Below are 27,835 nucleotides of genomic sequence, written 5' to 3'. Positions count from 1 at the left end.
CAAGGCGCTGGCCCCACTGGCTTTCTTGTTCCCCGGGCACACAGGGTGGACCCCTGGTCTAGGCCTGACACAGGGTAGGATCCCTCTCCTGGGTCTCCAGTCCTGGGGGTGGGTCTTTCTGGGGCCTTCTCTACAGTCCAGGGGCAGAGCCTGCCTTGGGAGGAGGCGGAGTGGAGGGTGTGATGGAGCCCGGCTGGTCCGGAGCCCTCTGAGCAGAACGGAGCTCCTTCCTGGGGGCCGAGGACAGCAGGCTCAGGCCAGGCGGCGGTGGGAGGGCCCGCAGGGTGCCGGGGTGAGCCGGGCACATCCTTGGGCATCAACCAGGCGGGGCCATGTGTGACTTTTTTAGAAAGGATTTGATATTTGTTATTTCAAAAAAGGCATCCAGGCCGTCTCTGTGGGAAAGAACAGAACTCTGACCTTTCACCCATTCGACGGCTTAGTGCTGTTTTTATTTCAAACCACACACGGGGGCACCCTAATCCCTCAGCGCCAGGGGCCTCAGAGGGTCTCAGCTGGAAGACTGCAGGCAGGGCCGGGCGGGTTTGAGTTGGGCACCCAGAGCAGAGGGGTGGCAGTGTGGGCACAACCTCGGCCCAGTACCCTGGCCTGAACCAGGCCTTGGAAGCCTGTCTGGGGCGGGCAGGTCTGGGCTGTGCTGTGGCCACAGGAGGGGCCTGGTGAGGGCTGCATCCCCTCTGGCGTCCCAGGGCCAGCCTGACTGCAGTCCTCATGGCTCCTGAACACCCTCCAGCTGGGTCCCAGTGGTGCCCCGCAGGCCCTGTCCCTGGCCAGCCCTCACTCAGAGCCACCAAGGGGGTCTGTGGGGAAGGTGCTGGCCGGCCTCAACCTGCGGGCCCGGGCATCTCACCTGTAAGGTGACCTGGACGGGACCACACATGACCCCTGCCCTGTACAAGGCCCCAGTCCCCACATGCTCCCTGCAAGGTCCGGGTGCCTGGGCTTCCCCATCTGTAAAATGGGAGTGCAGCCCTGACCTTGTGCTGGGCTTGTGAGGGTCACCGGGCAGGCCTGCACGCGGTGCTCAGTGCCACACCTGGCGTTGTGGTCACTTGTGTCTTCCTGCTCCGCCCCCCGGGCCCTCACTGGGAGCACGGCCGGACCCCTCCTGATATCATGGAGACAGAACCGCCTCGCTCCTGCTGCTCCCTCACTCAGGGCGTGGTGGGGACTCCAGCCAGTTCTCCACGGCCTCCTGAGCAGGGGCTACAGCCTGGGCCGCCTCCTCCGGCTCTGAGCACGCAGTCTAGGGAGCCCCGAGCGGAGGGCCAGGGGGGTCTGCGAGGCTGCACATCCCTGCTTCTGGGGCCTTCCCCGGGCTGGGCTCGGTGTGACTGATGGAGGCTGCAGAGTTCTTCTGGCTCTGAGCCAGGCACAGAGGCCGGGCTGTGAGTCTCCAGAGGGGCTGTGGGACACGCACCTGAGGGGCCGTGAGGGCCAACGAGCCATTCATTAGCAAACACCTTCCTAAGGGAGTGTGTCCTGGGGCAGGCTGGGGCTGGAAGGATGGGGGAAGTTGCAGCCGTGTAAGCACGGGGAGTGGGGGGGGCACTAGCGAGAATAGAATTGTTGGGGAGCAGTCCTTGCCTGGTGACTATAGGCAAGGAGGCTGTGGCCTGCGGGACCCTACCCTGAGGATGGCAGGGCAAGGTGGGATGGGGCGAGGCAGGGCAGGGCAGGGTCTGGCTCTGTGCTGCCCATTCGGCTGTGTCCACAGAGCATCTGCAGGGCCCCCAGCCACTGCCCAAAGCCACCAGCACTCAACCTGGACTCTGCAAAAACCAGCCTTGCACCCTCAGGGAAGGCCATCAGCCTTTGAACCCCTGTGGGGGGACCTGCCGCCCAGCAAAGGTGTGGGAGTAAGGGCTGGGGACCCTGCTGGGGGCAGGCACTGAGGCTCTCCATGCTGGATTGTGCTAGGCTACCCCTCCTTTCAGCCTTCCCTGGCCTGTGCCCAGGGGGCCCTGGGTTCTGGTGCCAGCAGGGAGGCCAGCCTTGGGTCCTGAGCAACCATCCCCCAGGGAAGAGTGCGGGCCAACGTCCTGACCCCTGCGTGTGCCTGCTGTGAGCCAGGACTTGCTGTTCATGTGATCCTGCTCCATCCTGTGACATCAGGGCTGCTGTCACCACCTCACAAGGAAAGAAACAGGCTCTGAGAGGCCAATGAGGGCCCTGAGCCACGGCCAGCCCTCGGCTAATCCAAGCCTGCATGATCCACATCCTGGGCTCAGCTCCCTGCCCTGCCTGGCCGGGAGGGTGGGGCCTTCGCTGGCCCTGGCCAGGGCCTGGCTCAGGCAGAGCATCCTGGAAGCTTCTGGGTTGGGGCAGGCACGGGCTCTGACTCTCAGCCAGAGAAGAGAACCAGCCAGCGTTGTCCAAGGGAGGCCCGGCCACCCCTTCCACACCCAGGCGGCTGTGAGCCTGCTCTAAGGGAGGGAGCAGGGCCTCCGGGCAAAGCAGACAGCATGGGGTTCCCTGGAACCAGGAAGGTCTGTTGGCTCCCCTTGGCCAAGGGCAGGCAGGTGTGGCCTCCTCCTGGAAGCCTGGGCCGGTTCCAGGCTTGGACAGAACGAGCTGGTTTTCACTCCGGCAGAGAACATGAGGATCTGGCCAAGCCAGTGACAGCCTTTCCAAGGAACGTGGGCAGGCTGAGCAGCCCTGGCCCCAGGTCCCCCGTGGGCCTGCCAGGAGGCATGCCGCTGTGTCAGGGAGGCTGTCCCTGGGGGCATGTGGGTAGCCAGTGAGGGGGGTCGCTGCCCCCAGCTCGGCGATGGATGCATTCAAGGCTGGGGCATCTCCAGCCGCCAGGCCCTGGAGCTTTGCGGGTGCATCAGGGTTCCAGACCGCCCAGGTTTGAACAGCGCTGCCACGCACGTCCGTCAACTTCGGCGAATGGCTCCTCCTCACTCTCCCCATCTGCGGCATGGGCACCATCAAAGCCCCGGGTGACGCAGCTCCAGGGAGCCTGTGAGTAGCTCAGCCTGGGGTGGGCGGCCCAGCCCCACCCACCTCCTGCCCTGGGCGCCGGGTGCTGGGCGCTGTCTGTCAGGGCCTCTCAGCCTGGGGTGGGCGGCCCAGGTCCACCCACCTCCTGCCCTGGGCATTGTCAGGGCCTCATCGCCGGGCCACGCACTCCTGGGACAGGTCTTTCCCATGATCACCGTGGGGTCTGGGCAGGTCCAGTCCATCCCCTCAGGACCGCTTCCCTGCAAGGGGAATGGGCTCCTGGTCCACAGAAGCCCCATGGGGCTGGGCCTATGGGGCTGGACGTGCTTCTCGAGGTGCAGAGGCGTCCTGGTCACCCCCTCCTGTGGCCAAAACCCTCCAGGACCTGCCTGCTCATAAAAATGGCAGCACACGCACTGTGCTGGGCCAGGGCTGTGGAGCACCCAGACCAGGAAAGCTCTTGTGCTCCCGCTGACAAGCCCACATGTGGGGTCAGTGGCTGGCACAGGGTAGTCTGTTCCCACCTGAATATGCTCAGAACCCTCTAGAAAATCCTATATTGGTCAGAGCAGAGCCCCAGAAGTCACTGGCCAAGGGCACTGTCAGGATTTGGGGACTCTGGCCCTGGGGCCCGGCCCCCCACCGCCAGGCAACGTTGGAGAAGAGGCTCAGGGTGGCAGTGATGCAACAGGCCACCCTGGGCTGCTCTGGCGGCCTGGCTTTCCACCCTGTCCAGCGCTGCCTGGGGCCCCGGGCCAGAGTCTGGCCATGGCCCGCACCCCAGCCTCAGGTGGCCACCGGCAGAGCAGCGCAGGCTACTGCCCCTGGGGCCTGCTCAGGGGGTGGGAACCACCCCACTCTCCAGAAAAAGATGTGGAGCCTCATGGAATTGACCCGATCCCCACTGGCCACGCCGGGCAGCCTCGGACCAGCCTGATGCTCTCACCCAGCCCGAGGCTCCACTCCAGGGCCCCTCTCCCAGACATCTGTGCAGCTGCTGATGACTAAAGAGGGAGAAAGAGGGAAGGGGAGGGAGAGATCAGGCGCCCCAGGGGAGGGGCACCCAGGCTCTGCAGTGTGGACCTGGCATTCCAGCGCCACGGTGTGCATGAGCTGTGCTCTGCCAGGGCTCGGTCTAAAGGGCTGGGAAGCCGAGCGACTATGGGCTCCACACAGCGATCCGTGCCCACCAGCAGCAGGTGACTTCCTGAGCCGCTGTCCCTGTGGCGAGTCAGAGGCGCACCTGCTTTCCCTGCCTGGGCCTCCAGATGGAGCTCTGGGTTTTGCCCACCAGCTCCGGCGGCCACTGGAACAGGAAGAGCGCGGGGCCCACTGAGGACTCCCCCTTTCCTCCGCAGGCAGCAGGCGCCTCCCGGCTGCCCTGACCGCCACGTCCCGGGCTACAGCGGCCACTCTGGGTGCTCATCACTGGAGGGTGGGAGCCCAGAGTCCTGCTCACAGTCAAGTGTCTTTGTGGTCTGGAGACCCAGAGCTCTCCCAGGTAAAATGAGGCATGGGCTGAGGCTGGGCCTCCTGTGGGATGGGGCCCCTCAGGCCTGCAGGGCCTGGCCTGTCCCTGTGGGTCTCCCTACTTTGTCAGGGGTTGGGTGCCAGCGCCTCCCTTTCCCTCCCTGAGCCTGGCCTTCCTGTTCCCTCGCCGTCCCTCCCTGAGCTGAAGCCCCCCACCACCCCCTCCTCAATTCTGTCCCCCAAACCCCCGCACCATTATTTCCTTATTTAGGGCCCACACACCCCAGCAGCTGGGCCTTCCAAGAAGAAACTGCAGGCCCCATCCTGCTGGGACCCTGGAATGGTGGCTCCCGTGGTTCCGGGGCCCGTGGAGTCCAACCACCTTCCTGCTGGGACCCCTGGGTTGGTGGCTCCCGTGGTTCCGGGGCCCGTGGAGTCCAAACACCTTCTGTCTAATTTAGAATCGACCTGAAGAATCTCATTCTCGGCTCCCCAGGGAGCGCCACTGCCCGTCCCGGTTCCAGAGGCTGCTCTGCTTCCCCGGAGGAAGAGCCCAGTGACCTGATTTCACCCGAGCCCCAAGGAGGGGCCCGGCAGGGTGAGGAAAGCTTGGGGGAGCTGGATCGGGTGCCGGCTGCAGGGCCGCAGGCTGGACCCTGCTAGGACAGCCACCAGTGGCGGAACAGCTGAGCCCACACCTGCTTGAAACCAGCCAGGGCAGGTGGCAAAGGGCAGGCTGGACCCTCAGCCTCGGACCTCGCCCAGGGAACCAGGAGACGCCTCACAGGAGTGGCTCGCACCTGCCGCTCTGGGACTCCCTGGACCTCACCCCACTGGGGAGGCTGCATCACACACAGGCTCCTGCTGCAGCAAAATACGGCACCTCAAAGAGGTCGCAAGCTGAGAGTTCCCCAGCCTGGTGACCCAGCCCATGCCGCCCTGACCGCCAGCCCTCAGACAGCCTTGCTTGAACGGCCTCTGCACGTCCCGCAGGCTCTCGTCTCCCTGGGCCATGCTGAGTGCTCAGCTACCATACCTGGTGTGGGGCGCAGTGGCCAGTCAGGCCCCACCCAGGTGTGGGACACCTATGGCTCTTCCTCTTTTGTTCCAGAGCCGTGGCCACATGGCCACAGGGGAGTAGCACTGGACACAGAGCAGAGCCAGCCACGTCCCCAGGGAGGTGTGCACAGGCCAGAGAGTGCCACGGAAGCAAGAGGGAGGGGCTGGCGGCAACAAGGAAGGGCAGGAGGGGCTGCCAGGAGGAGGAGACAGGAGGGCTCCTGAGAGGAGATGAGACAGAAAGCACTGTTAGCTGCAGAGGGAGAGAAGGAGGGGAGGAGGAGGGAGGAGGAGGATGAAGGAGGAGGGAGGAGGGTGGAGGGCAGAGGAGGGAACTTGACAGTGGAGGGAGAGAGCTGAGAGCAGGCCAGGCCTGGGGTGCAGGACCCTGGTGTTGCTGTGACCTCCAAGGTGAGCGCCAGCCTGTCCTTCCTTCCTCTGGAGTCCAGGGGAGGCACAGGGGCTCTGAGCGGCCTTGGAGCAGGCAGGGCCAGGCTGGTGTGGCTGAGGCTCTGGCAGCCACCGTTCCTCCCGCCTGGGACCACTCTGGGGAGAACCCCAGGCTCCAAGGGCATGGAGAGGTCCTGCTAGGACCTAATGGGACTGCAGGTCGGGCACAGCCTGGAGCGTCCCCTCCATCCCAGGAGGGCCCCTCCCTGGCCTGGGGAAAGCAGAGGAAGCCCAGACAGTCTGTGGCCACCTCCATCCAGGCCCGGTGTGGACAGAGCCCCTGGGAGACAGAAGCAAGGGCAGTGAGAACCCAGCTGCTCTGTCCACCTCTGTGCTGGCCGAGCCCAGACAGACCCTCTCCCCCAGGGGGTCCCACAGCAGGTCCGCACAGATGCTGCCCCCCTCCAGGGCTGCTGAGCAGACCCAAAGTCCATCCTAGACTAGTTCCACAATTGGGAAAACCTGAATAACCACAAAACAGTGGTTATTCTTCACTGTTGCTCAAGGAGCAGCTGTTGGAGAAGTTTGAACCTACATGGAGCCAAAACCACCGATCCAGGGCCACCTGCAACATGGCTCATTGTCCTTACCGCCTGAACTCAGCACTCCCCTCGGCAATGCCAGGCTGCAGAGGGGAGGGGCCCCGTGGAAGGGAGCAGGGCCTTTGTGGTTGCAGAGGAGAAGCAGCAGAGAAGCGGTTGGGCAGCTGCATGGAGCATGGGCCGGCGGCCCCTCACCTGGCCAGCTGGTTTAATCCCAGGTCTGTGCTCTCAGCGTCTGGCCCCACTTTTCAGCTGCAGCCCCCACCCTGTGCTGGTCACCCACAGGTCACCCTGAGCTGGACGGGCACCGTTGGAGCCCACCGCAAAGCTCAACTCGGGGTATGAGGCTTGGGAGGCGGCAGGCACAGGGATGCTTTCGGAGACTGTGTGAGCGCAACGCCACCCTGGGAACAGACCCCCACGTGGTGGGCATGCCCGAGATGCACCCCAAGACGTCCATGCCCTAAACCCTGAGACCTGCAAATATGTTACTTTGCATGGCAGAGGGAACCTAACATGGGGACATTGTCTGGATCATCCGGGTGGGTCCCCCGAGTTACAGGGGTCCTGAAAAGGAGAGCGGGGAGGCAGAAGACGAGAGTCCAGGGAGACACAAGGGTGGAAGCTCAGATGGTGGCTGCTGCTGGCTTCACCAGGCAGGAGGGGCCAGGAGCCGGGAACGCTGTGGCCTCTAGAAGCTGAAAGGCAAGAAAACGAATTCTCTCTGAGTCCCTAAAGAACGCACAGCTCTGCCCACACCCTGGTTTCAGCCCGGTGAGACCTGAGTCAGACTTTGACCTCCAAACTGTGGGCCCACATGTGGACTTTTCAAGCTGCTCAGTTTGTGGTCATCAGTTAGAGCAGCCACAGGTGACGCCTCCACCGCCTTTCCGAGGCCTGAGGCCAGCAGAGAAAGGAGCACGTGGCCTGTGCACTTCGAGACCACAGGCAACACGGCTCCCACCGTCACCACGCACCTGCGGTGGGTCTGAGTTGTTCTGTAGACAGAATTGTGTGTGGGTCCCAAGCCTGAGTGTGGCAGAGCCACCTGCTGAGGTTCTGGTCTACAGGGGCCTCTACCCAGCCTCCTGGCCCCAGTTGGAGCCAGCAGACAGCCTGGGAGGTCTCGGAGGCTGCAGGGCCAGGCCTCACCTGGCGGGAGGGTTGCCAGGGCCTGCGGCAGGAGCACGGCTGGACTGCAGTGGTGTGCCGAGTCACGCTGGGGGCTGAGATCAATGGGGGGACCCCTGTGTCCTCTCCCACTGCAGCACACCTTGCAGTCACATCCTGCCCAATTTAAAAGCTCACAGCCCAGGCTCTTCCAGGAACCGGGAGGGCCCCCCGGACTGTGTGGAAAGGGGCTGCCCCGCCCTGGTGCTCAGCTCAGGGTCCAGACTCCGGGAGGGTTGATGACGACACGGATGATGATGATGCCGGCGCGTACACAGGACGCAGGGACGGCAGCCATCACAGCACCGCACCTTGGAGGCAGGAAACCTGGCAGGGGCCCGCGCATTCCACGATGGGGAGTGAAGCCCAGCGATGGAAACCACCTGGAGGCCGTGCCGCAGGCTGACGGCCCAGGCAGGTGTTTAGCCTGTGAACCCCACGTCCTGTGTAAAAGTGCCAGTGGCTTTGGGTCAGAGGGTCTTTTTGGAGAAGCGTTTGGTGCTGTTGGCTCCAGGGCGGTTTCCAGGGGAGTGGGAGTGGGTGCGGAGGGACAGACTCCCATGGGCGTGGGGCTCAGGGCGCGGGGCTCGGGGCACAGGGTACAGGGCGCAGGGGGGTTGGGCACTTGCTTGTGTGGGCGGGGTGCCCTCTGCTGGTGGAGGTGGGCATGGCGGCAGGCTGGGCGCTGCAGGCTGGGCGGAGGGGGCTGCGCTGTGGCTCACAGGAGCTGGGGAGTGCGGGGGCAGGCAGCGTTCTGGCCACACTGCTCAGGGCGGCCTCCAGCTGCTCCCAGGAGCCACTTCCACCTGCCAGCTCTGGGGACTCCCTGTTTTGGGGGCCCTTGATATCTGAGGATGGGAGTCCCAGGAAAAGTGCCACCTTGATCTTTTCTGAGAGACGGACTTGGCATTGATGATGCTCCCTCGGGAATGCTGTTGCCCAGAGCTGCCAATCAAACCGTTCGGGTGGACAGCACTGCTCAGGCGCTCCGTGGTGTCAAGGAGGTTTCCAAGCCCCTGATCATGCTGGGTCCCGGGCACACCCTGGGCTGAGGCTCTGGAATCAGGGTGGGATGGCCTCTACTAGACCCCCTCGGCAGGTGCCTGTCATCCACACAAGGCTCAGCCTCGCAGGCTCCATGCCAGCGGGGACCATCACCAGGGTCCACATTCCCCCCGCATCGCGGGGCCTCCGCTGGCACCCAGCCTTCTGTGCTCCTGCCATGAGCACAGCCTCCTTGGCAGACAGGAGCCACAGACAGGGCCAGATGGTGAGGAGAGGAGGGGCCCCGAGACCTCTGTGTACCCATGCCCCTCCCTTTGGGGATGCCCAGGCGCATTCCTCCACCCCAGCCAGTCAGGGCAGAGCCTGCAGCCCCCCACCATGAGGAGGCGAAGGCCGAGGTTGGCCGGGCCCCGTGGGATCCGTCTCACATCCACTCACGGGTGGAGGCGGGAGGGAGGGGTCCTGAAGGTGCTGCCTGGCGATGTGGCACAGGCAGGTCCCTCGGTGGAGTGGTGGCTTCCTGGGACCCTCCAGGCCCCTCCGGGGGTGGGTATTGGTACCTCCTGCGCTTGGTGGCTGCCTGTGAAGCTGTTCCTCCCCTGCCCTCCCTGCCCGGGCACCTGCTACCCGCTTGCCGACCGCTGGGGTGAGAGCTTTCTGAGGATGTGAAAAAGAGCCTGAGGCTGGCAAGAGGCAGGTGTTGAGGCCCAAACCCACGGTGCTCCGGGCTCTGAAGAGGCTGCCTCCCGGATGCTGAGGTGGGTCGGGGGCTGGGGTGGTCCTGCCTCAGGCTGCTGCAGGGAAGTACATTCCAAAAGGGAGGCTGGCTGGGAACATGGGGCTGGCTGGGGAATTCAGGCGGCACCTGAGGCGAGCCACCCTGCCTCAGTTTCCCCTTCAATCAATCACCTTGGCTTTTACACCCAACGTCAGCCTCTAACATCCGGTGTGGGCAGAGGGTTGGCACACCTGCCTGCACTGAGATCCTGCAGAGAACCCCAGCGTCACTGTCCACACTCTGAGGGCAGCGTTTGGCAGGGATGCTGACCCCCTCCAGGGACCTCCAAGGGGCTGCAGAGACTCAGCAACCCAGCCAGGCCACAGGTGAAGTGGGCTTGAGCTAGACCAGGCCGTCCACAGGGGTAGAGGATGAGGGCCCTGGCCCAGCGACACTGCACAGAGGCTCTGGGCTCCTGCCGGGGCCACAGTCACCCCCAGGAGCCACCTCCACTGACTGGAAGTGCTGAATGGGCTGTCGAGGTTCTGTGGCACCTGCTGCGCACTGGCTGCCCCGCTGGCGTGAGTGTAAAGGTCTGGAAGTGCTGGAGAGCCCACAGGGAGGTGGGCTGGATGGCCCAGACCCCAAGGCAGCTTCCTTCATGCAGGGTCACACCCAGGAAACGATGGCCTCCTGGCTCTCACCTGAGCACACGTGGGTGTCTGCGTGGTTTGTCCACGCATGTCCCATTGGCTCCCAGCATCGCCGTCACCTGCCAAGCATTGCGGTTGCTATGGAAATGAAGTTGTCACCTCCGAGTGACAGCATGGCCTGAGCCTTGCTCCTCTCCCAGAACCAGAGCTCCCGGCATGGAGGACACAGCATGGTCCTTGCTCCATCCAGGCTCCACCCACGACACCCCGCATCCTCGCAGCCCAGACAGGGCGCCCCCCGTGGAGGGGACACCATGCCCTGCCACGCAGCCTCAGAACAGCCTCCTGGAGGGCACACGCTCCTGTCCCTGGGCCGTGCAGACACTCTGGCCACAGGCATGTGAGGGGCCTCATGGTCTGGAAGCACTGCGGTGGCGGCCACAAGCCAGGGCCAGCACCAACTCATACGTCAAAGCATGTCGTGTCTCTGGGAGGCCTTGGCCAAGGTGGCCGCCTGGCTCAGCCGCCCTCTGTGGTCTGTGGGCCCCGGTCACAGGACTTTCTATGCAACGTGGATGTGCCTGACATGGGGACTGGTCTCAGCCAGGGCCGTCTGCTTCAGCGCAGGGCGTGCGGCAGAGCAGGCCCCAAACTGCACCCAGGACTGTGTTCCCCCAGGAGTGTGCCCATCATGGACCGTACCCCTCAGACTGTGGCTGCCGGCAGAATGCACTCCCTGCGGACCGCCCCCCATGACTGTGACCCCCACAGTGCCCCTCTCAGGCTGTATCAGACCCCCTCTGTGAAGGAGCAGGCTCTCCGGAGCAAAGGAGGCACAGGGGCCGTGCGGAGACGTGTCCCACCATTTCCCCAGCCCCACTTGTGCTCCATAAGGACCCTCCTCAGACCTCCTACAGAGAGGGGCCGGCCTGGAGGGCCAGCCTGGGAGCAGGGCTGGGAGACCTGAGACCCCCGCAGCTGGGACCCTGAGCACCAGCACCCTGGCCACATTGGCAACCTGAAGTCCCGCTATCTCCACGCACAGGGCTCCATCTCCATCTCCAGGGACTCCTGGCACCCTGAAATGCAGACTAGCAGCTGGCTCCTGAGGGTCTGAGATCTCTGGCCTCGAACCCCCGGCCTGGCCTTTCCTCTGCTGCTGGGTGGTGGTATCGGGTCCCTCCCTCCCTGCACCGAAAGACGGCCTTCAACCCGGCCTCCCACCCCCACAAGCCCCTCACGCTCCCTTGGCACAGGACTGCCGGCTCCTCCCTCACCTGGCCACTGAGTAAGTGGGGGCCAGGGAACCGCAGCTGGGAGGGACTCGGGAAGCCAGCCCAAGTTATCCTGGCTGGAACTTCTGGGTCATCCAGTCCCGGCTGTGGGCGGCCCGTCCCCCCCTATGTGCTGGGCGTACCTGCCACCAAAACCGACAAAAATGCCAGATGATGCTAACCTGTCCTCGGCCCCTCGGGGCAGCCGGAGTGTCCTGTACACCTGGGATTTGTGCTACTGTCACGGTCACCCACACATCATCCTCTTTGAGATGTCAGTTTCGAGACTTTTCCATGTGGGGTCACCATGGCTGAGGACTCAGGCTACTCAGAGGAGCCTGGCGCATGGGCCCAACCCCAGCGTGGATGGATGCCCGCCTGGGTCTCTGTGCTGTTGGAACTGGAGTGGAGTTGGAAGAGAAGCGCTTTGGAGCCGCTGGGGACAAGCACACCCCAGGCCCATGGGAAACCCGGTCAAGGGTGGCCATGGCTCGAGCTTGCCATCCCAGACCTTTGGGAGGCCGAGGCAGGAGGATCACTTGAGGCCAGGAGTTCAAGACCAGCTTGGTCAACATAGAGAAACCTCATCTCTACAAAAATAAATTTAGAAATTAGCTGGGCGTGGTGGCGCATGCCTGTAGTCCCAGCTACTAGGGAGACTGAGGTGGGAGGATCTCTGGAGCCTGGGAGGTTGAGGCTGCCCAGCCTGTGCAACAGAATGAGACTCTGTGTTGGGAAGGGAAGGGGAGGGGAGGGGAGGGGAAGGGAGGGGAGGGGAGGGGAGGGGAGGGGAGGGGAGGGGAGGGGAGGGGAGGGGAGGCTGCTGCTGGAAAAACCAGACCAGGTGAATTCAGTACTGCCACGCCCCTTCTGAAGTTTGGTTTTGAAAATATGGCCATCGCACCCCAGACAATCATTTTTACACTTCTTGACAGTGGAAATTCTTTACCCGGAATCATGCTGGGATCTCGAGGCCCACAGCGGGACCCCCAGGGCTGCTCTGGTTCTGAGGTGGCTGGGGTGGTGGCTCTGACCCTTGGCCCTACCCTACTGGACTCACGCTGGTCACTTGATCCTGCAGCCTGTGCCCTCTCCCCTAAGAGGACTGGGGTGACCTTAGAATTCGTCCAAGAGTGACTGCAACCCTGGAGTCTTGGACATTCGTTTTGAGGTGTGTGCCCTGGAGCCTCGGACGTTGGTTTTGAGGTGTGTGCAGCTGGGCTCTGGTCTTGGGCCAATCTCTGAGCTGAGAATAATCGCACGTAGTCCTGTGGTTCACAGGGGGTCGGTGCAGGTCGGGGGAGATACAGGTTTGTGTGCTGTGGGGGGCGGGGGCGGTGGTCCCGGGCTCCCTGTGCACCTCTCCCTGGAGACTCAGAACTGGAGACCTCACCACTAGACCCACAGACGCTGCCCTAGACCCACAGATCCTGCCCATCGCTCCTAGACCCACAGACGCTGCTCATCGCTCTCCTAGACCCACAGACGCTGCCCATCGCTCCTAGACCCACAGACGCTGCCCATCGCTCCTAGACCCACAGACGCTGCTCATCGCTCTCCTAGACCCACAGACGCTGCCCATCGCTCCTAGACCCACAGACGCTGCCCATCGCTCCTAGACCCACAGACGCTGCCCATCGCTCCTAGACCCACAGACGCTGCCCATCGCTCCTAGACCCACAGACGCTGCCCATCGCTCCTAGACCCACAGACGCTGCCCATCGCTCCTAGACCCACAGAGGCTGCCCATCGCTCCTAGACCCACAGACGCTGCCCATCGCTCCTAGACACACAGACGCTGCCCATCGCTCCTAGACCCACAGACGCTGCCCGTCGCTCTCCTAGACCCACAGACGCTGCCCGTCGCTCTCCTAGACCCACAGACGCTGCCCGTCGCTCCTAGACCCACAGACGCTGCCCGTCGCTCCTAGACCCACAGACGCTGCCCGTCGCTCTCCTAGACCCACAGACGCTGCCCGTCGCTCTCCTAGACCCACAGACGCTGCCCGTCGCTCTCCTAGACCCACAGACGCTGCCCGTCGCTCTCCTAGACCCACAGACGCTGCCCGTCGCTCTCCTAGACCCACAGACGCTGCCCGTCGCTCTCCTAGACCCACAGATGCTGCCCATCGCTCCTAGACCCACAGACGCTGCCCATCGCTCTCCTAGACCCACAGACGCTGCCCATCGCTCCTAGACCCACAGACGCTGCCCATCGCTCCTAGACCCACAGACGCTGCCCATCGCTCTCCTAGACCCACAGACGCTGCCCATCGCTCCTAGACCCACAGACGCTGCCCATCGCTCTCCTAGACCCACAGATGCTGCCCGTCGCTCCTAGACCCACAGACGCTGCCCGTCCCTCCTAGGATGGTTCCGCAGACGCAGCCCATCGCTCCTAGACCCACAGATGCTGCCCGTCGCTCCTAGACCCACAGACGCTGCCCGTCGCTCCTAGACCCACAGACGCTGCCCGTCGCTCCTAGACCCACAGACGCTGCCCGTCGCTCTCCTAGACCCACAGACGCTGCCCGTCGCTCTCCTAGACCCACAGACGCTGCCCGTCGCTCCTAGACCCACAGACGCTGCCCGTCGCTCTCCTAGACCCACAGACGCTGCCCGTCGCTCCTGGACCCACAGACGCTGCCCGTCGCTCCTGGACCCACAGACGCTGCCCGTCGCTCCTGGACCCACAGACGCTGCCCGTCGCTCCTGGATGGCTCCGCAGACGCTGCCCGTCACTCCTGGATGGCTCCGCAGACGCTGCCCGTCGCTCCTAGACCCACAGACGCTGCCCATCGCTCCTAGACCCACAGACGCTGCCCGTCGCTCCTAGACCCACAGACGCTGCCCGTCGCTCTCCTAGACCCACAGACGCTGCCCATCGCTCCTAGACCCACAGACGCTGCCCGTCTCTCCTAGACCCACAGACGCTGCCCGTCGCTCCTAGACCCACAGACGCTGCCCGTCGCTCTCCTAGACCCACAGACGCTGCCCATCGCTCCTAGACCCACAGACGCTGCCCGTCTCTCCTAGACCCACAGACGCTGCCCGTCGCTCCTGGATGGCTCCGCAGACGCTGCCCGTCGCTCCTGGACCCACAGACGCTGCCCGTTGCTCCTGGACCCACAGACGCTGCCCATCGCTCTCCTAGACCAACAGACGCTGCCCATCGCTCCTAGACCCACAGACGCTGCCCGTCGCTCCTAGACCCACAGACGCTGCCCGTCGCTCTCCTAGACCCACAGACGCTGCCCGTCTCTCCTAGACCCACAGACGCTGCCCGTCGCTCCTGGATGGCTCCGCAGACGCTGCCCGTCGCTCCTGGACCCACAGACGCTGCCCGTCGCTCCTGGACCCACAGACGCTGCCCGTCGCTCTCCTAGACCAACAGACGCTGCCCGTCGCTCTCCTAGACCAACAGACGCTGCCCATCGCTCCTAGACCCACAGACGCTGCCCATCGCTCTCCTAGACCCACAGACGCTGCCCGTCGCTCCTAGACCCACAGACGCTGCCCATCGCTCCTGGACGGCTCCGCAGGCGCTGCCCGTCGCTCCTGGACCCACAGACGCTGCCCGTCGCTCCTGGATGGCTCCGCAGACGCTGCCCGTCGCTCCTAGACCCACAGACGCTGCCCGTCGCTCCTGGATGGCTCCGCAGACGCTGCCCGTCGCTCCTAGACCCACAGACGCTGCCCGTCGCTCCTAGACCCACAGACGCTGCCCGTCGCTCCTAGACCCACAGACGCTGCCCGTCGCTCCTGGATGGCTCCGCAGACGCTGCCCGTCGCTCCTGGACCCACAGACGCTGCCCGTCGCTCCTAGACCCACCGACGCTGCCTGTCGCTCCTGGATGGCTCCGCAGACGCTGCCCGTCGCTCCTAGACCCACAGACGCTGCCCATCGCTCCTGGATGGCTCCGCAGACGCTGCCCGTCGCTCCTGGACCCACAGACGCTGCCCGTCGCTCCTAGACCCACAGACGCTGCCTGTCGCTCCTGGATGGCTCCGCAGACACTGCCCGTCGCTCCTAGACCCACAGACGCTGCCCGTCGCTCCTGGATGGCTCCGCAGACGCTGCCCGTCGCTCCTAGACCCACAGACGCTGCCCGTCGCTCCTGGATGGCTCCGCAGACGCAGCCCCTCCTGGCGCAGCCTCCCCCTGGCGCCTGCGAAGAAGCTGCATGTTCACCTTACAGAGACGGTTTATTTTCTTAAACCTCATGAATAGACCTCTGCGGACTCAGACTCCTCTTCTGCAGCTTCCCCACCGTCTCCATCTTTGTGGAGCTGGAGAGAGTTAGGGCCTTGCTCTGGATGCGGCTCTGGCTTAAGGGAGTGTGGTGGCTGGTTTGAGCTTCTGTCCGGATCACTCGAACTTTCTCCACATCAGCAAGGAGGCAGTTTCACTGGTTGGCGACTATATGTTCACTGTAGCATTTATGTAGCATTTTAACTTCCTTCAAGAACGTTTCCTGGGTGTTCATGACTTGGCTCACTGGTGCAAGAGGCCCAGCTTTCGACCTTGGCCTTCGACCTGCCTGTCTCACTCAGCTTAACCATTTCCAGCTTGTGATTTAAAGCGAGAGACCAGCAACTCTTCCCTCCACTGACACTCAGAGGCTGTCGTGGGGCTATTCTGTGACGCGTCGTGAAAGGGGCGCGCCTGTGTGGGACGAGACAGCCTCTGCACGGCCTCGTCTCAGTCCAAACTCGGGACCACGCCCTGGTGCCTCACTCGGGGAGGGGCCCGGGAGCCGGGGCTTGGCCACCCACCTCTGTGCCTGGGGTCCCGACCTGTCCCTCAGCCCACGGCGCGCTGTGCGGCACCTGCCACCGGCCGTCCCGCCCTGGTCTTCGCCGTGTCTTCTCCACCTGGGAAAGCTCCAGCTTCGACTCTGGCTGCTCAAAGCCAGGAGAAGGCTCCGGCCCCTACACCTTCCTATGAGCCCCTTCCGGGCCCGATTTAGCAGTGGTTATGCAGGTACATGCATGCATAAAGACTCGGTTCTCTAAGTCCCTGCGCTAGAGAGAAGTCGTTGTGTCCCCCTCTGGCAGCTGCCGCGTCTGTGTGTAAACCCTGCCGAGGCCACTCCCGAAGGGCCCCCCAGGCCCCGCCCCGCGGCCGCGCGAGGGCGCGATGCTGGGAAGTGTCGGCAGGTGGCGCCGCTGCACCGTCTCGCCCCTTCCCTGTTCCTGCGACACCAGCAGGGGGCGGAGCCAGCGCCCGCCCTGCCCCGCGACCCCGCCCCTGGGAAGTCCCCGCGCAACGGGACTCACGGGGCCTTCCGGAACCGCCTTGGACAGGTGCCCAGGGCTCTGCTGTTTGCAGAAGCGTCACCACCTGCAATTGTCTGCACACTCTGCAGAACAGAGTGTTGGGGGGGGTGGGTAATGTGATCCTGGAGTACAGAAGGGGAAACCGAGGCACAAGAGATTCCTCCTAACCTGGCCTTAAATCTGGCTGCTGGGAAGTGACCACACAGGGCCTGGTGGTTCACTCTTCCCCTGTCCTTCCCAGGGCCCCCCAGTCCCTGGTGGACTGGCCCCTAGGTGGGCTGTGGGCACTGGGAAACCTTCCTTGCGGGGCTCAGTCCTGGGGCCTCCTGCGTGGTGCTGGGTGGATCTGCCTAGCAGGGACTGCCAGGACTGGGTGCTGGAAACATTCAGGTTCCTACGTAGGGCTCAGCCCCCAGGGGCAGGAGGTGAGGGGTCATCCTTTAGCCTTAATGGCCAGCCCTGACAGGGGCCTGGCAGGTGCAGCAGGACAGGCCACTTGGATCCCTCAGACCTCCAGTCCCTGCCTCCCAGCTCCATGGCCTCCCAGAGGTCCCCAGCCAGGACACAGGCCTTTCCAGAGCTGCCTGGGGAGATCAGGGTCAGGGTGCCCCTCCCTGGCGGATCCTGTCACACATGGAGAGTGTGGTCTGCCCGAGTGGCACTGGCACCTGGTGCAGTGTGAGATCCCAGGCGCAGCATGGGCGTCTAGGCACAGTGCCGGCTCCCAGGTGCAGCGTGGGCGACAAAGCGCAGTGTAAGCTGCTGGGTACAGCATGGGCACCTAGTTCCTGGGGGAGCTGCATGCTGGGTGGCAGCTGTGTCCTTCTGTGTGGGGCCAGCAGAGGGTGTCACGCCCCTCCAGGGCAGCACCGATCACCCAGAGACTGCAGGGTTGGGTCCCTGGGCAGCAGAGGGCCCTAAGGCTAGGCAGGCCCATGCTGGGTGCCTCTGGTGCTGGAGCCCTGTGGCACCTTTGGCTGGACCCTGACATGGGCTCCCCACCCCACCCCCAGGCCCAGGTGGCTCCAGTGGCCACTCAAGGGCCATGCCCCAGGTACAGTGCATGGCTTTACGTGGAGGGTATATGGGGCCACCCCAACACACGTACTGCTGTCTCCTTTCCCCGACACACTTACTGCTGTCCCCTTTCTCCAATACACGCACCGCTGTCCCCTTGTGCTCAGCTCCTGCAGCCGCCTGCAGCGTGCTCCCTGCTGGACTGTGACAGCCAGCACGGGGGGGTCCCAGCACCCCAGCATGCCCTGCCCAGCACCCTACCCTTCCACAGGGAGATGCTCCCCTCTTGCCTTCCCTGCCACCTTCCCCTCTGGCCCTGAACATCCTGATTTCTTCCTCCACAGTCAAAGTGTCAGCCAGGGGCCACCTGCAGGTCCTCACCCACTAACTCACTCATTCAGCAACCGCAGGTGAGGCAAGTCAGCGTGCTGACCCGCCAGGCGCCATCCCTCTGTTGCGCATGGTCTCTGGGGAGAAGGTTCCTAGAGGCAAGAGCTGCTCCCCTGCCTAGGATGGGGCCAGCAGGGGGCAAGGGGCGGTCACGAGGTGGTCACCCATTCCCCCGAAATGCTGTGTTTTGGGGGACCCTTGTCTAGTGAAGGGAGTGGCTCAGCTGTTTTGGCACAAGCCCATCTGAGCCTGGAGCATGGTTTGGAATAGCCAGAGCCTGGAGGTGCTGGGGGAAGCCGCCTTTGCAGCTGAGCCCTGTCCAGGTCCCAGCCAGCCCCCAGCCCTGCCTGCTCCAGGCCAGGTGGGCTGAAAATGCACCCTGAGCTCTGAGAGGGGAAGGGAGGGGCTGACATAGGCCTGGCATAGAGTGGGGCGCAGTGCCTGGCGGGCCCTCCCCTCGCCCTGCCTGTTTCCAGGACTCAATTCCCCTATCTGCAAACTATAGGACTGAACCGCACATCCCCAGGGATTCTAAGACGCTCAGACTCCAAGGACCATCCGCCATTCAGCCAGGGGCCGCCCCTTCATTTCCTCGGGCCAGGCCTTGTAAAGGGTGGGCCCGGCTGAGGACCTCCAGGAAGCTGATCCACCTGACTTGGGAGCCGTGCCCTGGGCTTTGGAACATGCGGGGGGCCCCAGAGGTCAGCCCTGCCTCAGCTGGCCCAGGTCCATGTCCAGTGATCTGTGGGACCCTCTGAGTCTGTGCTGGCTGGATACACTCCTGCCACTCCACCCTGAGCTGCAGGGTCCTGAGACCAAGCCTCCTTGACAATGAGCAAGACCTTTAGGTGGTTTCTGCGCCTTCAAGGAGGGGGGTGTGCAGGGAAAGGCAAGGAGGAGTGGGGGACGGGGGCACAAGCCTGGACTCCAAGTCCAGGGCAGCTGATGTGAGGGCAGGGGACCTCTCAGGGGACACCCAGGGTGACCACCCTGGCCCCCACTCTCCCTTCACAAAGGCCACACCTCAAAATCCACAGGGAGGACAAAGGCCTCCGTTTGGGGCCAAGGCTGCCCCTTCCCACACACAGACCCCCAGAGAGTCCCTCCCCACACACAGACCCCCGAACACCCAGAGCCTGCCCTCTGTCTCCCTCCTTCTATCACCTTCTCCAGGGTCCACAGTGGAGGCTGGGATATCTGGCAGGGCCCTGGGCGGTGAAGAGTGGGGGTGGGGGTGCCTCTGGGCCTTTTCAGGGCAACAGCCATGACCCAGCAGCCTCCTCAGTCAGGTTGAGGTGGGGGCTGGGGTGGAGGTTGGGGTGGGGGCTGGAGTGGGGGTGGGGATGAGGGTTGGGGTGGGGGCTGTGGTGGGGGTTGGGGTGAGGGTTGGGGTGGGGGCTGTGGTGGGGGTTGGGGTGGTGGCTGTGGTGAGGGTTGGGGTGGGGGCTGTGGTGGGGGTTGGGGTGGGGATGGGGTGGAGGCTGGGGTGGAGGTTGGGGTGGGGGCTGGGGTTGGGGTGGGGGTTGGGGTGGGAGCTGTGGTGAGGGTTGGGATGAGGGTTGGGGTGGGGGTTGTGGTGGAGGCTGTGGTGGAGCTGGGGTGGGGGTTGGGGTGGGGCTGGGGTGATGGCTGGGGTGGGGCTGGTGTGATGGCTGGGGTGGGGCTGGGGTAGATGTTGGGGTGGGGGCTGGGGTGGGGGCCATGGTGAAGGCTGTGGTGAGTGTTGGGGTGGGGGCTGGGGTGGGGGTTGGGGTGGGGGCTGTGGTGAGGGTTGGGGTGGGGGTTGAGGTGGGGGTTGGGGTGGGGCTGGGGTGGGGCTGGGGTGGATGTTGGGGTGGGGCTGGGGTGGGAGCTGTGGTGAGGGTTGGGTTGGGGCTGGTGTGGGGGTTGGGGTGGGGGCTGGGGTGAGGGCTGGGGTGGGGGTTGGGTGGGGCTGGGGTGGTGGCTGGGATGGGAGTTGGGGTGGGGGCTGGGGTGGGGGTTGGGGTGGCGGCTGGGGTGTGGGCTGGGTTCAGAGCTGGGGTGGGGGTTAGGGTGGGCCTGGGGTGGGGGCTGGGGTGGTGGCTGGGGTGTGGGCTTGGTTGGGAGCTGGGTTGGGGGTTGGAGTGGGCCTGGCGTGGGGGCTGGGGTGCCCCCAGTCTGCCAGGGCTTCGAAGTGGCCATCATGAGGATCGGGCATTGGGGAGCCAGTGCCCACCCACCCACTCATGAGCTCCCCAGCAAAGGAGGCCCGGATGCTGCCAGTGGGGTGGGTCCTGGCTCCTGGGTGAGATTCACCTGCCAAGGAGCTCCACCGACTCCCGAGCACCCCCACCCCCCACCCCAGCAGCCCTGCATCCTCCTATTACCTGGGAAAGGCCAGCCCATCACCACGGACCTGCATGGGCACACTGGCTCCGTGTTGAAGTCAGGCATGAATATTTCACGAGCGGCATCATAAATAATGCACTTATTTAGAAAGACACTGAATATTTTATAGACTGAAATGCAGCCCAATTTAAAGATGGGATCCACATTGTGAGGGGCTGCATTTCTCATCCACATGCTGAAGACCCGAGTGGCACAGGGGGGCACACACCTGGTGCCCGCTCTAGCTGCAGCCCCCGCCCCTGCTGACCCCACCTGTCCTCATCAGGGTCCCTTTGGGCCCCACACCTGCCTTCCCAGAGCCTCCCTCTGCTTTAGGGGAGTAAATGGAAGCTGGGTTCCCAGAGAACAGACAGAACCTTCCAGGGCCCAGGGCCTTCTACCTCCTTCCTCCACCTCCTGGACTCCGTTCTCCATTTCTCCTCACAAATGGAAGTTTCTTTTCAGATTTTTACATCTTCCATAATGAATAGCTTTTCTAGTACTTTATTTTATTAAAACTTATAATTTATTTTAAAAACCAAATTCCAAGACAAAGATGTGAGCCCCATAGGATGTGCTGGGGTGAGGTGGGCAGGACCAGGCAGGACTGGGGCAAGGGTGGGAGGGGCCAGGCAGGGCTGGGGCAAGGGTTGGCAGTGCCAGGAAGGGTTGGGACAAGTGGGAGGGACCAGACAGGGGCTGGGGCAAGGGTGGGAGGGGTCAGGCAGGGCTGGAGCAAAGGTGGGCAGGGCCAGGCAGGGTTGGGGTGAGGTGGGTGGGGCCAGGCAGGCCTGGGCTCCCTCAGGCCTGGGAGGGGCTGAGGCCCCAGCAATGGGGGCAGCCTCATCTGGGAGAGGGACCCTCCTCCTTCTCACTGGGTCTTCCCTTTTCCTCCTTTGTGGTTAGAATTAATACTGTTAACGTTCTTCTCCTGCTGTAATTAACCATCTTGTTAGCCCTGGCTGTCCAGGCTGATTTTCCCTCATTCTCTCAGTGTCCAGTGTCTGAGCCTGGAACCATCGCTTACTTAGTATTTTAGGAATTTTGACAGGAGATTTGTTTCCTGCCTCTGCCTTCTCCTGGAGATAAGGGACTGTGCCTTGGGGGACCCCCAGGATCTACACCTGCCCATGGCCAGCAGCAGTGGGCAGAGAGGGTCCTCCCCTTGGGTCAGCCCGGCCTGGCCTCCCAGGCTCACCGGCTGCCCCTTGAGGGCCCAGAGCCGCCATTCCCTGCTGCAGGCTCCAAAGGCTGCATTCCTAAAACCCTGACTAACAGACACCTGTTCGCACAGGCCCAGCCCAGAACTGGCTCTTCCAGCCGTCTATGAGGCCTGACCTACCACAGGAGCTGCCTCAGCCAGGTCCGGGCCACTGGAGTGCGGAGGCCGGGGGTGCCTGGAGGCAGGGGCGCTGGAGTGCTGCTGCCGCAGAGAAAGCGTTCTCGTGGTCTGGGGTTGGTCTTAAAGAAAAATGGGCAACGTGCTTCTTGTCTGAGGTTTCTGTATGAACGGGAAGCTGAGAACCCGTGTGTGCTGAGCTATCCTGGGTGCTTGTGGTCTTTTGAGAGGTGGGGAAGTGGGCGAGAGGGAGACACTGATTCAGACAAGAAAGGAGGGAAGGGGAGAGAAGAGGGAGGAGGCTGCACACAAGAAGGGGCCCGACTGGGAGCTCCCCCACCCCCCACCCCGTCAGGAAAAAGCCCAGTGGACCTCGCCCCACCAGGCCCTGCCTGAAGCACCTGGATGCCCACAGCCAGGCCCTCGATGTGACCAAGGCTAAGATCAGCCTGGCTTCCCCAGGGCCCCACCGCGCCCCAACATGCGGTGCCTCCAACCCAAGTCTGGTCCACGTGGAGGCTGAGAGCCTGTCTGCACCACTGCCTGGGGCAGCCCTCCTTGGGCCCCAGGGCTGGCTTCTGGGCCTACAGGTGACCCCTGCTGCTGGAGGGAGAGGCCCTCCGCCCAGTCCCTGGGTCTCTGGCCATCGGGCCCCGGAACTGATTCCTGATGACCCTCATATTCAAAGCTAAGGCCGGGGGGTGGGGTTCAGGAAGTCCCAGATGCAGGAATCCCAGGCACAATCCCACAGCTGGGCCTGATGCGCCTCTACCAGGGGCTGGGCTCCGGGGCTCCCATGGGCCTCTCCCAGGGACCCCCGCCCATGCATTGATTCGTGCACTCCTGCCCTCCCGCCCAGCAGCTGCTCCTGGCCACCTTTCCCTCCTCTCATTGACCCCTGACCTGCCAATGCCAGAGGCCCCCCAGAGCCACGTGGAAGGTCCTGCTCAGAGAGCACCTGGCACCTCCTGCCCCTCCTCCTGCCCCTCCTCCTGTCCCCCCTCCTGTCCCCCCTCCTGTCCCCCCTCCTGTCCCCCCTCCTGCCCCTCCTCCTGCCCCACCTCCTACCCCTCCTCCTGTCCCTCCTCCTGCCCCACCTCCTACCCCTCCTCCTGTCCCTCCTCCTGCCCCTCCTGTCCCTCCTCCTGCCCCTCCTCCTGCCCCTCCTCCTGCCCCACCTCCTACCCCTCCTCCTGTCCCTCCTCCTGCCCCACCTCCTACCCCTCCTCCTGTCCCTCCTCCTGCCCCTCCTGTCCCTCCTCCTGCCCCTCCTCCTGTCCCCCCTCCTGCCCCTCCTGTCCCCCCTCCTGCCCCTCCTCCTGCCCCACCTCCTACCCCTCCTCCTGTCCCTCCTCCTGCCCCACCTCCTACCCCTCCTCCTGTCCCTCCTCCTGCCCCTCCTGTCCCTCCTCCTGCCCCTCCTCCTGCCCCTCCTCCTGCCCCTCCTCCTGTCCCCCCTCCTGCCCCTCCTGTCCCTCCTCCTGTCCCTCCTCCTGCGCCTTCTCCTGTCTCTCCTCCTCCTCCCACTTCTCCCAGCTCCCACCCTGCACTTCCTCTGTGCCCTCCCACGGTGAGGCAGCAGGGAACAGAGACCAGGCTCCTCCAGGCCCTCCCAGGCCGCTTTGCTTCCAGAGCACCCAGCAGCTGAGGCCTCCTCAGCCTTGACCAAGTGCGGGGTGCCCAGGCCCCTGCTGTGGCTCTGGAGAAAGGCCAGGCTCCTTCCCAGCAGGGTGGGCGTCCAGCCAGCTCGAGCAGCTGAAGCACTGACCTCAGGACCCCCACCTCCTGCCCACCCCACCCTCCTGTCTGGGCCAGGCCGGGGGCCAACTTGCACCTGCTGCCTGGGTCTAGCCCTCGTCTGTTCCTCCTCTTACCGCCTGGGTACCTTCGGTGCTCCACCACCCACAAGCCCCTCCAAGCTGGGGCAGTGCTGGCTTGGACTGTGCCACGGGCCGTCCAGCTCAAGGCCCGGCCTTGCCAAGGCCCACAATAGCTTACCTGCCAGTGCTTCTACCCTGGGCCTCTCCAAGAAGCTGCTGGCACCTCCCCACACGCCTCTGCTCTGTAGGTCAAGGGGTCCCAGGGCCCACCCTGAGGCCCCTACCCCCTCGCCCTGGCCCCACCACAGGGCTCCTCTGCCCAGATGTCCCAGGTCCAAAGTGGAGGCTCAGCCTTGGGCCTCAGTCAGCTCCTGGCCCGGGTGTGAGGGGTGAGTTGTAGCTGCACGGCCTCACTGCCCGCCAGGCCTGCGGAAGGGAGGACACGCCCTCCCACAGACCCTGTCAGGGCGGACTGCCATGGAAGGTGTCCAGGCCCTTTTGGGCATCCCTTGCCCCCATCTAGGTCCCCAGGTACTTGCAGGAAAGAGGGGGTGAGCACAGCCTTCTCTAAGGGAGCACCGAAGTCCTGGCCAAAGTGGCCCCCCACCCTGGGCCTCCACAGTCCAAGCAGCCACCTCTTCAGTCTCTGCCCTTAATGTGAGGCAGAGTGGATAGAGGGACTCCCTCCTCTGACCAGCTGGGCAGGCAGGGAAACCCGGGCATGGGAGCCCAGGGCTGGTGGCCATGCCTGGAGGGAACTGGCTGCGTCTGCAACCCAGGCCACAGGCCCCAGGACACCCAGACCTTTTGGCAGGACCCCAGGGTTAAAAGGCAGTTTGTGGCTCCACTTCTCCCCTGATGATGGGCACCTTGAAGGGGCTCTGGGCACCAGCAGGACAAACATCATAGGGAAACTCAGCAGCCAACCTACCACCAGGACCCGCCTGTCCTCTGCCCTCCCAGACCCCTGGTCATGGGTCCAGCAAGCTCCCAGGGAGGGCATGCCAGGCGCTGGGCCCATGGACGCACTACAGAGAAACGCCACAATCGTTGGGGGCATGCGACTAAGACGTCTCCTAACCATCGGCACCCACGGGGCGCGGCTCTTTCCAAAACGGAAGGGGCCTGGTGCCCATCCCCTGCTGCTACTCCCCACCCCGCCCTCAGCCTCCTGCCGCCAGAGCTCCGCCCACCTGCACCTGACTCTTCTTCATCCCCAGCCCCATAAGCAAGACTACCTCGTGGCCAGTAGGTGCTTCCTGAGAGTTTGGGAATAACAGGGGAACTACAGCACATAGCAACAATTTTAAAAGCAAATCAGCCCTTGCCATCCTCAAGCCGTCACCACCCCTGCCCAGGATGGAGCTCCAGTGGCTGCACACTCCCCCCGGAGCTCGCCCTGCAGCTGCCTCTCGGCTCCTGGGAGGAAACTCCACATTTCAGCTGCTTTATACCCAGAGAAGCCTCCTGCCTCCCTCCCCAGTCCTGGCGGATCCTGGGCCTTTCCTGCCTACCTGGCCTCCTGGAAATAACTGGCCGAGCCTCTCTGTGTGTCTGGCACAGCATGGGGCCGAGGCCAGAGCCACCAGCGGTGCCCTGCAGAGAGGGTGGGGTCACAAAATCTCCCCACCACCCCCCACTGTAGAACACACCCTGGGCCCAGCTGGGCCCTAGAGGTGCCCAGAGGAGGGAACTGAATTCTTCAGGAGGAATTGGAGATGCCCTTGTGGTTGAGGAGGAGCTGGGGCTGAGGCAGGGTCCGGGGCTGGGGCAGGGTCCAGGGCTAAGGCTGGGGTCGGGGCTGGAGCTGGGGCTAGGGCTGGGGCTGAGGAGGAGCTGGGGCTGGGGCTGGGGCCGGAGCCGGGGCAAGGGCTGGGGCGGGGGCTGGGGCTGGGGCTGGGGCTGGGGCCAGAACCTCCATCATTTGCTGGGCTCGTGTTCAGAAATGGAGGAATCTCAGAACCGGTCACTGTGGTTTGCAGGGTGGCAGGCCTGAAGCTGGCCCTCTCTGCAGAGGACACCTTGGGGGCTGCTGCTCAGCCTCGAGGCCAGAGACAGCTCTCACCTCCCCCACGGCCCCCGCCCCAGGAGGCTTTTAGCAGAGCCGGTTCTCTTGTCCCATCAGTATCTGTGTGGGGTCGCCCTGCTCCCCTAGGAGAGTGGGTCTGCAGGAGGGAAGCCAGAGTGGCCCCTGGAGACCTCAGGACCCCAGAGGGAATGGGCAGGGAGCCTCGAGGATCTGGAGGAGGGGAATTCAGAGAGGTGGGAAGCCAGGGAGCCCTGAGGAGAGGGGAGACGGAGTGTGGGGGGAGGGAGTGAGCTGGGGAGGAGTCCTGAGTGGGGGGAGGGGGAAGGGTGAGAGGAGCTGGGGTTGAGAGGAGAGGGAAGGAAGGGGAGGGGGAGGGAAGGGCGATGGGGGAGCCCCCCACCCCACAGATACCCCAGCTGCTGGCTGGGCACTGGACATCCCTCACTGTTGAGCCTTACTCATACTAGGGGCAGCCGTGTCCCAGCCCACAGCCAGGTTGGAATCAGGGACCCGTGGCAACCACCCTACCTCAGCTGAGCTCGCCAACAGCTCAGAAATATTCATTTAAAAATTAAAGCCCCATTAAAGAGTTAACTCGTTGCTGTCACTGCAACTTATTTTATTTTATTTTATTTTATTTGAGACAGAGTCTCACTCTGTCAGGCAAGCTGGAGTGCCGTGGCACGATCTCAGCTCACTGCAACCTCCGTCTCCCGGGCTCAAGCAACTCTCCTGCCTCAGCCTCCCGAGTAGCTGGGATTACAGGCGCCCACCACCACGCCTGGCTAAAATTTGTGTTTTTAATAGAGACAGGGTTTCACCATGTTGGCCAGGCTGGTCTTGAACTCCTGACCTCAGGTAATCCGCCCACCCTGGCCTCCCAAAGTGCTGGGATTACAGGTGTGAGCCACCGTGCCTGGCCTGCAACTTATTTTTATATTAAAAAGTTTGAGTCCTTAGAGGACGGAGGCCTACAGAGCCATGGGCCAGGCAGAGCGGAGGTGAGAGAGCAGAGGTGAGAGTGGCACCCTCCCCTGCCGGGGCCTGCAGTGTCGTCTGGGGCTGGATCCTCAGGCCCCGTCCTCCCGCGACCACCTGGCTGCCCATGTGGACCTGTGGTCAGTCCCGGGGCCCTCGGATAGGCAGGAGGAAGTGTGTACCCTGCCCTGCCTGCTGGCTGGGAGCCCACGGGGCGGGCAACACCGTGTGACGTCTCCCACGTGGTTTCCTTCGTTTTTTCTGAAGTGCTCTGGTCCTTTCCCTTCTTTTTAAACATTTTATTATGGACGTGTCCTACCCCACACAAGGAAGAGTCAAGTACCTCATACCAGCCCCCTGTCCCAGTCCTCCCATTCTGGCCCCCCATTCCGGCCCCCCATTCCGGCCCGCCCATTCCGGCCTCCCATTCTGGCCTCCCATTCCGGCCCCCCGGCCCGGCCCCCCCCATTCCAGCCCCCCCGATTCCAAACCCCCGTCCCGGCACCCCCATTCCGGACCCCCATTCCAGCCTCCCATTCCGGCCCCCCAATTCTGAACCCCTGTCCCGGCACCCCCATTCCAGCCCCCCAATTCCGGCCCCCCGTCCCGGCCCCCTCATTCCAGCCTCCCATTCTGGCCCCCCCATTCCGGCCCCCTCATTCCAGCCTCCCATTCCAGCCGTCCCATTCCAGCCCCCCATTCCAGTCTCCCATTCCAGCCCCCCCATTCCGGTCCCCCATCCCAGCCCCCCATTCCAGCCCCCCATTCCGTCCCCCGCATTCTGCTGCTGTCCCTTGGTGTGTAAATGTTTCCGTTTGTCTCTACAAGATCACGAGTTCCCTGCGCTGAGCGCTTTTTCCTTTCCCCTTTCCCCAGTGCCCCTGCTCCCTGCTGCATTTGGAAATAACCTAAATGTCCTCCCTCCGGAGACTGGTTAAACATCTGGTTATGATCCAGTGGTAAGCAGCAACTCCCTTGGGTTAAGAATACACACGCACACATGCACACACATGTGTGCACATGCACACTCACACGTGTGCACACACATGCACACTAACATACATGTATGCATGCACACAGGAATACATACACACGCACATGCCCACTCATACACACACACATGCACACATGCACTCCTACACACACATACATGTGGACACACGTGCACACACTCATCCACACATGCACACTCACACATGTGCACACATGCACATGCACACTCGTACACACACATGCACACCTACACTCACACGTACACCTACACTCACATGCACACACACTTGCCAACAGCCCTGAGGAGGGGATCCCGGGTTAACAGGAGCTGC

General features: G+C 63.7%; 1 protein-coding gene and 2 long non-coding RNA genes across 5 annotated transcripts; 1 reads left to right on the top strand and 2 right to left on the bottom strand.

The window, feature by feature from the left end:
* Window positions 1–362: 362 nt before the first annotated feature.
* Window positions 363–4,332, bottom strand: LOC114670082 (uncharacterized). 2 transcript variants are annotated; one of them, XR_013398459.1, is made up of 3 exons: window positions 3,914–4,332; window positions 3,110–3,227; window positions 434–2,937 (listed from the first exon to the last, which is right to left on the bottom strand). It is a non-coding gene; the product is annotated as an uncharacterized LOC114670082 (long non-coding RNA). The 2 variants fall into 2 exon arrangements; XR_013398460.1 differs by having other exon boundaries at window positions 363–2,937; window positions 3,110–4,332.
* Window positions 2,275–11,919, top strand: LOC114670083 (uncharacterized). Of its 2 annotated transcripts, XR_013398458.1 has the most exons (4): window positions 2,275–2,988; window positions 4,326–4,468; window positions 4,899–9,962; window positions 10,049–11,919. XR_013398458.1 is itself a non-coding variant. In XM_077947895.1 (3 exons), the coding sequence occupies exons 1-3, from the start codon at window positions 2,796–2,798 to the stop codon at window positions 4,995–4,997; spliced, it is 435 nt and encodes a 144-aa protein (XP_077804021.1). In that variant the 3' UTR covers window positions 4,998–11,919. The 2 variants fall into 2 exon arrangements, 1 of the variants encoding a protein (XP_077804021.1); XM_077947895.1 differs by having other exon boundaries at window positions 2,796–2,988; window positions 4,899–11,919.
* Window positions 11,920–21,243: 9,324 nt separating this feature from the next.
* Window positions 21,244–25,196, bottom strand: LOC100426706 (chromosome 9 C10orf91 homolog). Its single transcript, XR_013398517.1, has 3 exons — window positions 24,913–25,196; window positions 24,448–24,531; window positions 21,244–21,903 (listed from the first exon to the last, which is right to left on the bottom strand). It is a non-coding gene; the product is annotated as a chromosome 9 C10orf91 homolog (long non-coding RNA).
* Between the last annotated feature and the right edge of the window lie 2,639 nt (window positions 25,197–27,835).

Source organism: Macaca mulatta, chromosome 9 (genome assembly GCF_049350105.2).
Source record: "Macaca mulatta isolate MMU2019108-1 chromosome 9, T2T-MMU8v2.0, whole genome shotgun sequence".
NCBI lineage: Eukaryota > Metazoa > Chordata > Mammalia > Primates > Cercopithecidae > Macaca > Macaca mulatta.
The sequence above is the reverse complement of the archived record's forward strand: the minus strand, read 5'-3'. Positions and strand labels throughout refer to the sequence as shown.